A 14918-nucleotide genomic window follows, 5' to 3' on the forward strand; every position below is an offset into this window, starting at 1 on the left:
TCTTGACTAGGAAATGGCTCCAAACAGGCATACCAGGAATGCAAGAACAGTACAATACTGTCTATCAAATATTTGTCTTTGCTTATTATGTCTTTGCGGCTTCAACGACAAAAATTGAACAAACTCTGCTTCAAATGGACCCAGTATGTCATAAGTTGCTGGTGTACTTGGATTTTTCCACACAACCATTTCTAGGGTTTACAGAGAATGGTCTAAAAACAAAGAAAATATCCAATGAACAGCAGGTCTTTGGGCAAAAATGTCTCATTGATGCCATAAGTATAAGAAGAATAGCCACACTACTTTGAGCTCCCATCCATCCATCCATCCATCCATCCATCCATCCATTCGCTTCCGCTTGTCCTTTTCAGGGTCGCGGGGGGCGCTGGAGCCTATCCCAGCTGTCATAGGGCGAGAGGCGGGGTACACCCTGGACAGGTCGCCAGTCTGTCGCAGGGCCAACACACAGGGACAGACAACCATTCGCACTCACATTCACTCGCACATTCACACCTAGTGGCAATTTGGATTATCCAATTAACCTATCCCCACAAGCTGCATGTCTTTGGACGGTGGGAGGAAGCCGGAGTACCCGGAGAGAACCCACGCAAACACGGGGAGAACATGCAAACTCCACACAGAAAGACCCCGGCCTGATGGTGGAATTGAACTCAGGACCTTCTTGCTGTGCGGCAACAGTGCTAACCACTGTGCCACCGTGCTGCTGCTTTTGAGCTCATAAAGAATAATCACTCATTACAACTAAGGTATGCAAAAGTGCAATTGTGAACACACAACACATCAAATCGTGAACCAGATGGGCTACAGCAGCAGAACACCACATCAGGTGACACTCTTGTTAGCTAAGAACATGAGATTGAAAGCAAAAATTTGAACAGACCGTCCAACATTTGCCAACAGAGAATTGGAAAAATAGTGCCTGGTCAGATGAGTCTCAGTTTCTGTCATTTGGACAACAGGGTCAAAGATCCTGATTTTCTTGGCAAACTTTGGGCCTCCTACTATGAACTGTGCATTGTTTAAACATAACAGCCGGTCTTAGCATATATTTTCTGATAGCTGCTTCCTGCAATATAATTATGGGTTAGATAACATAATCCCTAGTTCTTTAATAAGACTGGGGTGTTTCACTATGGGAATCTACTTGACACGACCAAATATAGAAGCTCCAATCTCACCACATCTGTCTGTGACACACCTGTTGAGCCATGGTTAGGGGTCCAGCCCCTCATACTAACATGGTCAGCCAGCTCCTCCATACTCATTCTAAGCACTTTTTTTTCCTGTGCTAATCGCAAAAAGTTGATTCTGTTCATTTGGACGTAGCAATTTCAGAGGGAGAACTGTTTGTAGAGCAGATGCTGTCCTTCTTCTCTTCTGGATCACTGGTGCCTTCCCAGCTTTGACAAATGTTCAGCTGGGATAACCACATTTACTCAGGGCATTCTTAATATGATGTTCTTCTGCTTTCCTGGCCGCTGTGTCTGTGGAGATTGTGTTCGGTCTGTGTTGTAGTATGCTGATGACACCCAGTTTGTGCTCCAGTGGATGATGAGAACTGTCAGTTTTGGCTGGCGGTCATAGGTTCTGTGCAATAATATGACGCGAGACTGGAGTAAAAGACATCCATGGATTGGCACTTTATTAAAGACGGAGCATGATAACAGCACAAACACTAACCACAACTAAACAAAATGGCTTCCTTTTATACTCTACCTTTTCAGGTGAGCATCCGGAATAGCCCAAGTATGGGGGTTAACTAATCAACTCTTCTCCGACACAGGCAGGATGGCCAGTCCCACTGTCTCTTTTCTGTTACAAGCTGTCAATTTAAACGTATGTCAAATAACCTAATAAAAGACTCCATAAGAACTAATGTGTTTTCTTTATTACCCTATTTTAAATTCCCAATCCAACAATTTATTATTAACAATACCAACCAGGTAATGGAACCCCTGGTCTCCATTACAAGAATCAAACCTTAGATACTGATCCAAATGTGTTGGTTTACTGTGGACTGATGGAAATGTCACAGTCTAAGAAGACTAGCCTGTCAAGTTTAAATGCTCCCTGGTGTATCCTATGTGTTGGTTCACCGAGTTAATGTGGTCAGTGAATTGTGGTACATCCTGAGATTTGATTTTTATCCAGGTGTCATCCACATACCTGAACCAATGACTTGGTGATGTAGAGTTGGATAACAAAGCCAACTTTTCCACTTCTTCTATGTACGAGTGGGAAACAGTGGATGAAACTGGGGATCCCATGGCACACCAGTTCTGCATGTACTACTGACCCTTGTATACAAAATAAGTGGAATGAAGACACGGTTCCAAGAGCAACAACCAATGATTAATGACCATTGGTCAGTAACAAGAGGATTTCCTTGCATGGATGATTGAGCATGCATCAATGCATCTAATATCTACTGTCTCAGGTTGACCTGAGACACTAAATTCAAGCACCGCCTGAGCCAGGGATGACTGTGGAACATCCAGCCTATAAAACGCATAGCCCAACTTGCTGCTGTACTGACACACCTCTGAACAAAATCCATGACGTGGCCATACCCATAGTAGAAAGAGCTCAGAGTCCCACCGAGGCCAGAGAGCTCTTACAGCTTTAGGCCAGAGATATGTCCTCAAATACACTTTAGTGAGTCCAGAGGTCAACTGCAAACAAGATGGGGTGAATGGATAAAGTATGTAACTCACTAACTTGCTTGACAGGGGTTAGAGCCAACAGTAGAGTGGTTTCAAGTAGGAGAAACTTTAACTCCAGGATCAAGGGGTGGTGGGAGAGGATGTCTAAAGCGACCAACAGATCCTATAATGTAGGGTTGTCAAACTTAGAAAACACAGCACCTCAACTGCAAAGCACTTAAAAAGGATGTTTTTCAAAATACCACTCTTCTAAAACATGCAATAAAAAGAGAGCAGGTGGACACAGCTCTTGCACTCTAAATGATGGCAATAACCTTCTGAGGCAGGACTGCAGTATTCAAATTACACCTTTTGATGGGAAATTTTGTTAAACCATTGCTCAACTTATGTCTGCATGAGAGCAGTTAATTAAGGTGTACCTGCAAGGGGACTTGTGAAACAGGACAAAACGTTGAGAAACAAACAAACTGAAGACAGGACAGTTGGGGTCGAGGTTATAAAGATAAGAACACTGGTTCTCAGCATATATGCATGGGCAGTGGAAAGTTCAGCACATTTAAGTACTTGTAAAACTCTGTGCAATCACATTATAAATGAGGGCAAGACACTGTATGCTTTAGTCGTACTTTGTCCACTGCGTTGTACACTGGTGTGGACTCTGTACGTCTCCTTACTGCAAGTAAAACCTGTTGAAAATGTGTTTGTGAGACTCTGTGGCCATTGCTCAAGTGTTTTGATAAAAAATATTTTGACAACTTTCATGCACAAGTCCAGAGAGCCAACCAGCATGGGTGAGGATAATATATCTGCCTCCGTGCATGAGATAGAATGTCCCTGCTGATGAGTGGACACTGTTCATTCGCTTGGAACTGAATTATATTTGACACACAGCCACCCTCTCTACCTGTAAGATTAAGTCTAACACTTTCCTTTTTGATGATGCATAAGGTTAGGGCTGAATCATGTGACCCTGATTCCTCCCACTGTTGCACTGCATTAGGCTTAGGCTGCTGAGGACTTCCCATGATGCACTCACTATACACCACTCTGCATTTAGTCAGTAGCTCTTATAATCTCTGGCTCTCTTCTATAATGTGTCTTTCAACCTGTCTTCCTCTCTTCACCTTCAACCAGTCGCAGCAGATGACTGTAACTTTGAAGATGGTTCTGCTGCAGGTTTGTTCCTGTTAAAAGCTATTTTTCCTTCCCACTGTCGCCAAGTGCATGCTCTTGGAGGGGTAGTTTGATTGCTGGAGTTATCTTTGTATTATTGTGGGGTCATTATCTTGTAACTTAAAGACTGTTAAATAAATAAATAAAACTGAATGCTGTGATTGTAGCCATTCTGTGAAAGGTAATTGTGGCATGGGCGTGGGTGTGACAGCGGAGCGGGAGTGTCTTTGTCCGAGTGAAAACAAAAACCACAGTGAAATCACATTCGGAAATAAAGTAGTGCTGTCATTACGTCCGTGTCCTGTCTATGTGTACCGAGTCCAACGTCACACTGGTGTCGAAACCCTGGCGCAATGTCCGATCCCCAGTCCGCTCCACCTGCTCCCCCGGCGGCTCAGCCGCCTGCCCAGCCGCCCGCCCAACTGCTGCAGATCGCGGGCCAAAAGATGATGGACATGGCGGCGATGGCGGCGATGGCGGCTCGACAGGCTGCGACACAGGACCAGCAGTTGGCGTTGCTTCGCCAGCAATTTGAGCAGCAGACCGCGGCTCTGGAGCAGCTGCTGGGGAATGCAGCCGCGCCGGCGCCCCCCCCGCTGTCAGTGACATTGCACCGGATGAGGGAAGGGGAGGACCTGCTGGTGTTTACTGAGGCTTTCCAGGCCACGGCGTTGGCCTGTCGCTGGCCGGAGGAGGAATGGGCCACCCAGCTGCTGCCGCTTCTGTCGGGCAAGGCTCAGACGGCGGTGCTGAGCTTGCCCCCCAGATCGCGGGGGGTGTTTGAGGATGTATGCCAGGCGGTACTGGACCGTTTGGGTGTCTCCCCGGAGGATTATCGCTGTCAATTCAGAGCCAGCAGAATGATGGGAGGGGCTTGGCAGCTGGAGGACGCGGCAGCGAGGTGGCTGCGATCAGGCTGGGGAGGCTCGGCTGCTCAATCTGGTCGTCCTCGAGCAATTCGTGGGGGGCTCATTGGGTCCGCTGCCACCGCCCGGCAGATCTGACGGCGGTGGTTACGCTGGCAGAGGACCATCTTGCGGCCAACCCGGGACCCAGCCGAGAGGAGCCGCAGCGAAGCGACCGTGTTCTGCTGCCTAGGCTGCCGGTGGCGGTGACACAAAGGAGGGACGGCGGCCCTGTTGGAACGGAGCAGGCAGCGGGGTGGAGCCCCAGGAACCTGTTCCGGCCGCTGCTTCCAGCCGGAGCCACGGGGAGCCGCAAAGACGCCGGGGCCGGAATGCTGGAAGTGTGGTCGGCTGGGGCACCTGCGCCGCGAGTGTCCGCTCATAGAGGTGAGGTAGGTGTTCCGTGTTGCCGGTGCTCCAGTGCCCTCCCCGGTCCAGGAGGGACGTACCGCGTGCTGGTAAGGTGTCAAGGGGGCATTCGCCATGCTTTGATGGACACGGGATGCACGCAGACCCTGGTCCACCAAAGTTTGGTTCGCCCCGGGGCGTTGTTGGAGGCTGACTGGGTGGAGGTTAAATGTGTGCACGGGGACATTCACCGATATCCTGTGGTGTCGCTGGTGTTGAAATTTAAGGGCAAAAAACAGAGTGAAGGCAGTGGTTAGTCCGCGCCTGTCACATCCCCTGATTTTCTGCACAGATTGGCCGGGGTTCCATACTTTATTGGGGCAGTATGCAGGAATGCGATTGCGGCTGGTAGACACGTGTAATGTCTGTGCGGCGTTCAGTGGTAATGCGGGGTCGCCCGACACTGACTCGGGGGGGGGCCTCCGGTAATGTGCCCCACGGGAGATTTCCCACTCGAGCAGTCTCGGACTGACACCCTACGCTAAGCCTATGACCAAGTGATGGAAATTGATGGTCAATGGGTGCACCCTGTGGCCACGCGGACTTAACCGCACTTCCAATTGAAAAACAATAGGCTGCAGCGAGTGAGCCGCTACACTCGCACTAACAAAATTCGTACCGAGTTGCTGGTACCGCAAAGCCGCCGGGAAATGATTGTCCACGGCCGGACACATGGGATGCGAAAAAACTCTGGAGCAGATAATGGCCCGATTCTATTGGCATCTGGGCTGCATGCGCCGCTGGTGCTCGTCATGTCCGGAGTGTCAGCTAGTTAGCCCTCATGGAGGTCCTGTTTCACCGCATCGGTATGGACCTCATCGGGCCATTTCACCGGAGTGCACGCAGCTATCGCTTCGTATTAGTCCTGGTGGATTATGCGACAGGATACCCGCAAGCAGTGCCACTGCGCACCATTTCCGCGAGAAGTCAGGCACTGTTTCAGGTTGTCTCCCGGGTTGGTATTCCGAAAGACATACTGACCGACCAGGGCACATCGTTCATTCATGTCTTGCACACTGAGGGAACTGTACGGGTTATTGGGCATTAAGGCTGTTCGGACCAGCGTCTACCACCCTCAAACCGACGGGTTGGTGGAGTGGCTGAATAAAACTCTAAAGTCCATGATCCGTAAGTTCATTCACGAGGATGAACGCAAATGGGATCGCTGGTTAGACCCTCTGTTGTTCGCAGTGTGGGAGGTGCCCCAGGCCTCCACGGGATTTTCTCCCTTTGAACTGTTGTACAGCAGAAAGCTGTGGGGGGTGCTCAACCTGATTAAGGAAAACTGGGAGGAGGGTCCGAGCCCTGCGAAAAGTGAAGTTCAGTACGTGCTAGACCTGAGAGCAAAGCTGCACACACTGGGGAGACTCTCACGGGAGAATTTGCTCCAGGCCCAGCAGCGACAGCAACGCCTGTACAACAGAGGGGTGACAACTCGGGCAATTTTCACCGCGAGATGAAGTGCTTGTGTTATTTCCTTCTTCCAGCTCTAAATTACTCGTGGTCCTTGGACCTTTGTGGTCACACGGCAAGTGGGGGACATTGATTATGAAGTAGTATAGTCGGACAGGGGCGGAGCCATGCAGATTTACCACCTCAACCTCCTCAAAGCCTGGAGGGAGGCGGAGACCACTTCTCTGGTGAGCCTGGTAAGGGAGAGAGACGAGTTGGGGCCGGAGGTGCCAAAATCTAACAACCCTGACTCCCTCCATTGTAGTGACCATCTCACACAGGCCCAGAGGGCAGATATTGCTGCATTGCAACAGCTTTTTGCCGAAATGTTCTCCCCCCCTACCTGGCCTCATAGAGCACCATTTTGAAACGTAGCCTGGTGTGATGGAGAGTTCACGACCCTACAGGCTGCTGGAACATAAAAGACAAACTGTTCTCCGGGAATTGGAGGAAATGCTGAGGTTGGGCATAATAGAAGAGTCACACAGTGCTTGGTGTAGCCCCATTGTTCTTGTGGTGAAGAAGGATGAGTCTATACGGTTCTGTGTCGATTATCGCAGAGTGAATGAGATGTCACATTTTGATGCTTATCCCATGCCCTGGGTCGACGAGCTCCTGGTTGCCTGGTTGGGCACCGCTCGCTGGATTTAACCAAGGTCTACTGGCAGATTCCCTTGTCTGCAGAGTCCAAGGAAAAGACGGCCTTCTCCACTTCGTACGTTACGCTTCCGTTTGGCTTGTTCGGGGCTCCTGCCACCTTTCAGCGCCTCATGGACCGGGTGCTGCGGCCCCCCACTGCCTATGCTGCCGCCTATCTGGATGATGTCATAATCTGCAGTGACACGTGGGCGGAGCATGTGCGGCGTGTGGCTGCGGTGCTGGAGTCTCTGAGGCAGGTGGGGCTCACGGCCAACCCGAAGAAGTGTACGGTTGGACGGAGGGAGGTACAGTATTTGGGGTACCACTTGGGGGGCGGGCAAGTGTGGCCTCAAGTGGAGAAGACCGGGGCGATTGCATCCGCCCCAAGACGAAAAAGGAGATGAGACAATTTCTGGGGCTGGCCGGCTACTACCGGCAGTTCGTACCAGGGTTCGCGGACCTGACCAGCCCTTTAACTGATCTCACTCGCAAGGGTGCCTGAATCTGGTCCAGTGGACAAAGAGGTGCCAGGCGGCGTTTGTGCAGGTGAAATGGGCTCTCTGTGGAGAGCCGCTGCTGTTCACGCCTAACTTCTCCCTCCCTTTTTGTATGCAGACTGACCCCTCGAACAGGGGGCTGGGGGCCGTTTTGTCCCAACAGGTAGGGGGAGTTGACCAGCCGGAAGCTAACGGATCGCAAGTCACGGTACAGTACCTTGGAGAAGGAGTGCCTGGCGATCCGGTCGACTCCCTTCGCTACTACCTCCTGGGACGCCCATTCACCGTCTCCTCAGACCATGCCCCGCTGCAGTGGCTCCACCGCATGAAGGATGCCAACGCCCAGATCACTCGGTGGTATCTGGCTCTGCAGCCCTTTAAGTTCAAGGTGATCCGTAGGCCGGATGGGCATGTGTGGCGTGGGTGTGGTCTCTGGCCAGCTGCAGAGGAGGGGTGACGCAGTGAGCTCCCGGGGCGGCGCAGTGGGGGGGTGAACAGATGTGCTGGGATGTGAGTGTGATTATGTCTCTTTATATGTTCACAGTGACAGTCGGAGAGGGAGAGAGCGGACGTGACAGCAGAGGGGGAGTATCTGTGTCCCAGTGAAAACAAAAACCACAGTGAAATCACATTCGGAAATAAAGTAGTGCTGTCATTACATCCGTGTCCTGTCTATGTGTACCAGGTCCAACGTCACAGTAATCATGGCCATTGATCAGTGGTCATAACAAGTTGCATATTAATGAACATGAAACTGACCTTGTTAGTTAGTGGTGCTACTTTCGTTCTTTGCAAATATACTGTTTGTAAGGTTGGGGAAACCTGCAGCAGCGGAGACTGAAGAAGCCACTTGGATGAGTGATGAAACATTTCTCCCAATGAAAACAGAACGTCCAGATGAATGGAATCAACTTTCTGGGATTTCCTGACCTGGATGATTGAGCATGCATTGGGACATCAACATAATAAACACTTACTTTGTTTAAATGTGCCATATAAGTAAACTCATTTGACTTTTGTAGAGAATTAGCTTTCTTTCTTCTGTGCCTATATAATGCTTGACCCCTGCAGGTTGTAGAAGTGCAGGTATGCGGGATCCCCTTAATTGAGGCAGTGACCAGTTTCCTGCCTCTGGGCAGTTAAGTTTTTATTTAACCTACTTTAACCTACTGCATATATCCTGTTGAGCTGTGTTTGACCTGGGTAGGTTTGCTACCCAGCAACGGGGTAATAAAGGGGTGCCTATATAAGCAAGGCCTGGATCCTTTGTTTGGTGAATTCCTCAGGACAACACCATGAGTGACTTTTACTGACTGAATTCCTCCAACACTTTCCTCCCAAGATAGACAACTGAATGATTTTGAAACCACTGAGGAATCATAACAGTCTTTGGCTTAAGTCAAAGTCAAATTTAAGACAAAAATATACCTAATATATGATTGGTTTGATAAGTGGAAATTTAAAACTCTGAAGTTCATTGTGCATATTTATGGAAAGAACATATTGTTTCTTAGTCCACAGTGCCATTAGAATATAGCATCATTTCTTTTGAGCCATCAGGGACATGAGGGAATGCTACCTTAATGAAGACTGTGTGCTGTTTCTCAGTGTCTGCTATATTGTTTACAGACATACAATACTAAGGGCTCTAAAAAGTGGCCTCATGTATGCTTTCTAGCATGAAGGTTATTAGAATAGAATAAGGTCCAGAGAATTGTACTGCCTGGGCCACCAGGGAACTTGACAACAATTACACACTTCTGTTTACTCCACAAATTGGCCTCAGAGAGGGGCATGGGCATCTGTAGCGCCTAGTTAAAGTGATTGAGGTGACCCCAAACCATTGATTTTTTCCTTTGTCTTCAGCATCAAGCCTGGCCACCCTTGATCATTCGTCTGTACTCTGAGCAGGCTAGTTTAGCAGTCATTTCTTGCTTTTAGATCACATTAAACTGTGGTTAAACTTCAGCTGCTTCAAAGACACAACAATTACTGATGATGTTATCAGACCTTAAAAAAATATTCTTGAGTAAAAGCCTCAAGTGTTATTAAGTGCACTTCTGTAATAACATTAGAATTAAGCTTGAATACAGATAAGAAAACATGGAGAGCCACAAATTCAAATCACACTCAAAGACTGATCTTCATTTCATAAATGCATCAACGATAGTGATCACCTGAAAATTCTTTCAGAAAATAAAACATGGTAATTGTTAGATTTTTCCAGTAAGACACCCACTGAAAGAAGAACTGACGAAAAAACTCTTCCTAAAGCCTCTGTCTAAATACCAGACCAGCTGATGAGTAATGATGCCTATTTTTCTTTCAATTTACTTTATATAGTAAAATCACCAGAGTGTAACACTTCATTAAGTTAATTAGGGTAACTTAATTATAGTCTTTCATGGGTCAACCATGAAGCTTCTGATTGATGGCACAGCCTGTAAAGGTAATCTTCTTGTGAATTGAAAAAAAATTTCATTAGCTGTAAGAAAAACGCATCAAAAAATTCTGAATGCTTAAGGCACACTAAGCATATAAACAGCCAGTAGTCCAAATCAGCAAACACTAGCATTAAATACCTAACTGCTATATTGCCATAAAGAGCTGGATACTCTTGAGGTCATAACAGAACTTCAAATACAAATTATTTACTAAGCAGTAGGAGGCCATTGGCTGTGGAGGAAGTGAAGAAAATGAAACTTTTAGGCTATAATTTCAGCAGTTGCAATCCTTTTGATGAAAACAAGACTAAGTGCAGCAAAAGGAGTGCATCCCACACAAGTTCACAGTTGAGTACTTTAAACACTGTCTGAAGAACTTTAAGAGCTTTTGGCAATTCAAACCTTTTATCCAAATCTTATGGTCTGATTCACCACATTACGGAGTATGCCAAGCAGTGCTGCAAGGGTGTAAATAAAGTCTTAAACAAGTGCCCCTTTGGCATGGTAACAGGGTTGAATTGAACACCATCCGTATATTATGAGTAGACTGTCCCTTTATTACTGAAATCAATTTTGTGAGCGCCTGGGGCATTAGCAGGACGGATGTAGGCTTGGTCAGAGTGAGGTTTATCTAAGCTAAGCAGGCTGAGAAAAACACAGCATCTATAATATCCTCAAGGCTATCCAACAAAGCCTTTTTTCCCCCTGTTGCACAACAGAAACATGTGTGCAATGGCACCAGCAGTGTTCCAGTAACACTCTAAACCAGGAGCTGTAATTACTATAACTTTAAAATAATTCATCAACACCAAGCAAATCAAAGGGACATATCAACAAAAAAGATGTTGGTTACAAATCAGAATGAAACTTATTTTCTGTGGCCTTGAGCAAGAAACAAAGCAAAACTCTTACAGTAACAAAAAGACTAATCTCGCAGTTTGTTTATGGAAGAAATGATAGCACCAATATTAACTTTGTTGTACAAGTGTAGACAAAGTCCTTTCTAACAAATAAAAACACATACAAGACTGAGATTTTTAGAAAGAAAGTTAGAAAGACAATTCTTTGTATGATAAAACTATTTTACCAGCAATGTACAGTAGTATGAAAAAGACTTTTCCTCTTTCCTGATTTCCTATTTTGTATAGGTTTGTCACACATAAATATTTCAGTCAGAGTCAGAGAGACTTTATTCATCCCCAAAGGGCAATTAAGATAGATACCTTGCCAACCGTACATACAATACACAAACATCATATTGCGGAGACAGGTCAGGCTAGGTAGCACTGGCCGGTCGAGCGCACGAGCAGCGACCCGGAACCGAAACAATGGAAAATGCATGATAGATCATCGATATCTATTATGGGGGGAAAAAAATCCAAACCTACATGGTAGAGCAGGGCGATATGGCCAAAAATATTTATCACGATATATATTTGAAAATTGCGATAACGATATAACTGACGATATAATTGATGCAAGACAAAATACAAAATGCAACTCCACAACTTTAATAGCGCAAAAAACCCATCCATTTATTTTCACTTAAACAAGCAGCTGTTTTTTTATGTGCATTAAAGCTATATAAAAATTTAACAGTGCAAATGCAAATTCCTTGCTGACAGTTTAACCAAAGGGCATTTCCAGTAGAAATGTGCTGACATATCCTGAGCATAACCATGTATAATATCCACTAAAGTTAAAAAGAGGTGCGTTGCAACATTAAACTGCCGTGTGCCAAATAAAAAAGTCAAATACGTATTTTTCGGACCATAAGGTGCACGGTATTATAAGGCACATTAAGCGAAACAAAGCAGTCAGATAGATCAAACTTTATTCAACTCATACTTCTTGCTTCCTCCACTTCTGTACCATTGATTCATTAATGCTGTATTCTATCACAGCTGATCTATTCCCATGTTGTCACAGTATTTTAATGACTAACTTCGTATTGTGGATGGATTATCTCAGTTGTTCTCCTGACTGAAGGTTGGTTCGTTTACAGCATCCTGCCTTGCAATTGCATTTGTCTCTAACCATCGGGAGCCCTCACGTTAACTTTTATTGAGTGGAAAAGTGTTAGCGTTTATCCTGCAGCTTCAATGTTTATGTTATGCTAACATAGCTGTGTCGGTAGCGATCATGTAGCACATCATTATAAAGCAGCTAACCCAACTTCAGTAACCCTACAAAACATCACTGCTGTTTAGTTTCCTGTCTTCATTTAAGTTGGAAGTGACAGCACAGCTGTACATTTGAATTTTTTTCAGAAATCTGTCAGTCAGAACATGGTATATCTGCCTAGGTAACTAGCGAAATTAGCGAGTTAACTTCCGCTAACGTCCTGCTAACTTCTAACTCCGTTAAATGTGATACATTCTGTTTTCATGGATGCCTGGATGTTAAACTTAATTATTACACCTGGTAAAGCTGCAATGCTGATCATTTTTATTAAAGATGAAAGAATTTAGACAGTTTTTAACTCTCTCAGTGTGCCGCAGTGTTTGTTTGACTTTGGGACTTTGGGATCTGAAGCAGATGGAGTTTTGGACCCAGATTACTCCCAGATTTACGAGCACCTTAGTCCGAGAAATCCAGTAATAATGACGGCCCGCTTGCATGTTCTAAAAAAAAAAATGCTTTAGTGGGTATCTGATGGACAAACACCAAACCAGTGCCACACCACTGAAGTTGCACTATTTTCACAAACCAATTCTGGTTCATCCGTTTCATTCAACAACCTGCTTTCCCCCTTCTCATTCTCCGTTGCCGCTATTTCGGCCATGTGCGTATGAAAACAAATGCACTGCGCATGCGCATTTTACCCATATTCTAGCACGATATTTTATTTTCTTATCGTTGCCTAACATTATACCGGTATTACCGTGAACGGCATAATATGGCCCAGCCCTACTACATGGCCCTGTGCAGTTCCTCTAGCCACACCCAAGCCTGCTTACTGCCACACCTGTTCTCAATCAAGAAATCACTTAAATAGGACCTGCCTGACAAAGTTGCGTAGACTAAAAGATTCTCAAAAGCCAGACATCATGTCACAATCCAAGAAAATTCAGGAATAAATGAGAAACAAAGTAAATAAGATTTCACAGTATGGAAAAGGTTATAAAGCCATTTCTAAAGCTGTGTGACTCCAGTGAACCACAGTGAGAGCCATTATCCACAAATCGCAAAAGCATAGAACAATGGTGAACCTTCCCAGGTGTGGCCAGCTGAACAAAATTACCCCAAGAGCGCAGCGACGACTCATCCAAGAGTTCACAAAAGGCCTCAGAACACCATCCAACGAACTGCAGGCCTCTGTCGCCTCAGTCAGTGTTCATGACTCCACCATAAGAAAGAGACTGGGCAAAAATGGCCTGCATAGCAGAGTCTCAAGATGAAAACCATTCCAGCCGGACTTTATTCAGACGACGCACTCAATGACTATAACGGATGGACCATGGTGGGGTATTCCAACCCATTTATTCACAAGTTACCACAGACATATCGTAAGAGCTGTTCGCCTTCCAGCTAGATGCTAATTTAAAGATGGATGGAAAACAATAACTTTCTCATTAACTTTTTCTTGTGAGCAAACAGTAGCAGCTCGATCTTCCTTCCCAGATGTTGCCCGTTCCGAATTTCAAAATAAGAGTCTAATGAACATTATAAGGTATAATTCGTTCAGGGATATAAGAAAGGAATAATTGGAATAATATCAAATAGAACAAGTAATCTGGGTCATTTACACTCCCACCAAATCATTAGTATTCCAAATATCATAACTTCATAAACATAGGAAGAGAGAACACAAATGATTTCCTAATACAAAGAATGACCAACCAACAGAAGCCTAGTATGCAAGGAATGAACTAGTCATTTTCCAACAATAAGACTAGTTTTTGAACTGGCCGTTCAAGCACTGACCGCTTGGTGAGACGTTCACCAATTTTGCCAGGTTTCCTGTCCCCTAGACATAGCTTTACTCTCCTAACCAGTCCATCTCTGTCCATTGTAGTTTCTACGACTCTGCCCAACCTCCATTCATTTCTGGGCAAGTCTTCATCCTTCATTATGACTATATCCCCGATCTGCAGGTTTCTCTTTGGGGTTTGCCAGCGTTGTCTGAAGGCAATGTTGGCCAAATACTCTTTCTGCCAACGGCTCCAGAACTGCTCGGCCAAATATTGTAAGTGGCACCATGTCTTTCTCACGTACATATCTTCCCTTATGAACTTGCTGGGGGGAGGAAGGGCAATGGTAGGCTTCAGGGTAAGTAAGTGGTTTGGTGTCAGTGGCTCACGACTGTTGGGATCGTGTAGGTTTTCGACAGTGAGAGGACGACTCTTAACTATCGTCATTGCTTCATAGAAGAATGCTTGGAGGGAAGCATCAGGTAGGTTTTTAGGTGAGAGTGCAAGGGTCGCGTTGAGAACACTCCTGACTGTTCTAATTTGACGCTCCCACACTCCACCAACATGACTTGAACCAGCAGCATTTAGGATGAAGTCACACTGCTTCTTAGAAAGGAAGTTAGTCAGTTTATCACCATCTAGTTCCATGAGGGCTTCCTGCAGTTCATTCTTGGCTCCTAAGAAATTACTGCCTTGGTCAGATTTGATCTGGGGCACGGCTCCAGTTATAGCAATGAAGCAGCGCAGTCCAATTATGAATGTGTCTGTAGATAGGTCCTCCAGCATTTCAATAATAGGAGAA

The 14918-nt window shown here is 46.0% G+C and overlaps 1 protein-coding gene across 4 annotated transcripts in view; it reads right to left on the reverse strand.

The window, feature by feature from the left end:
- Nucleotides 1-14918, reverse strand: part of phf14 (PHD finger protein 14) — a 138063-nt gene that overhangs the window by 19688 nt on the left and 103457 nt on the right. For 2 of the 4 annotated variants that reach the window (XM_085396840.1, XM_085396838.1), the window contains one exon: nucleotides 8518-8688. The exons of the other annotated variants lie outside the window; for them this stretch is intronic. In XM_085396840.1, coding sequence (XP_085252966.1) covers nucleotides 8518-8688 — 171 coding nt within the window. The remainder of the gene's footprint in view (nucleotides 1-8517; nucleotides 8689-14918) is intronic. 4 annotated transcript variants of the gene reach the window in all.

This window comes from Rhamphochromis longiceps, linkage group LG22 (genome assembly GCF_057381845.1).
Source record: "Rhamphochromis longiceps isolate RC_006_pf linkage group LG22, R_longiceps_female_GT1.1, whole genome shotgun sequence".
In the NCBI taxonomy this organism is placed as follows: Eukaryota; Metazoa; Chordata; class Actinopteri; order Cichliformes; family Cichlidae; genus Rhamphochromis; species Rhamphochromis longiceps.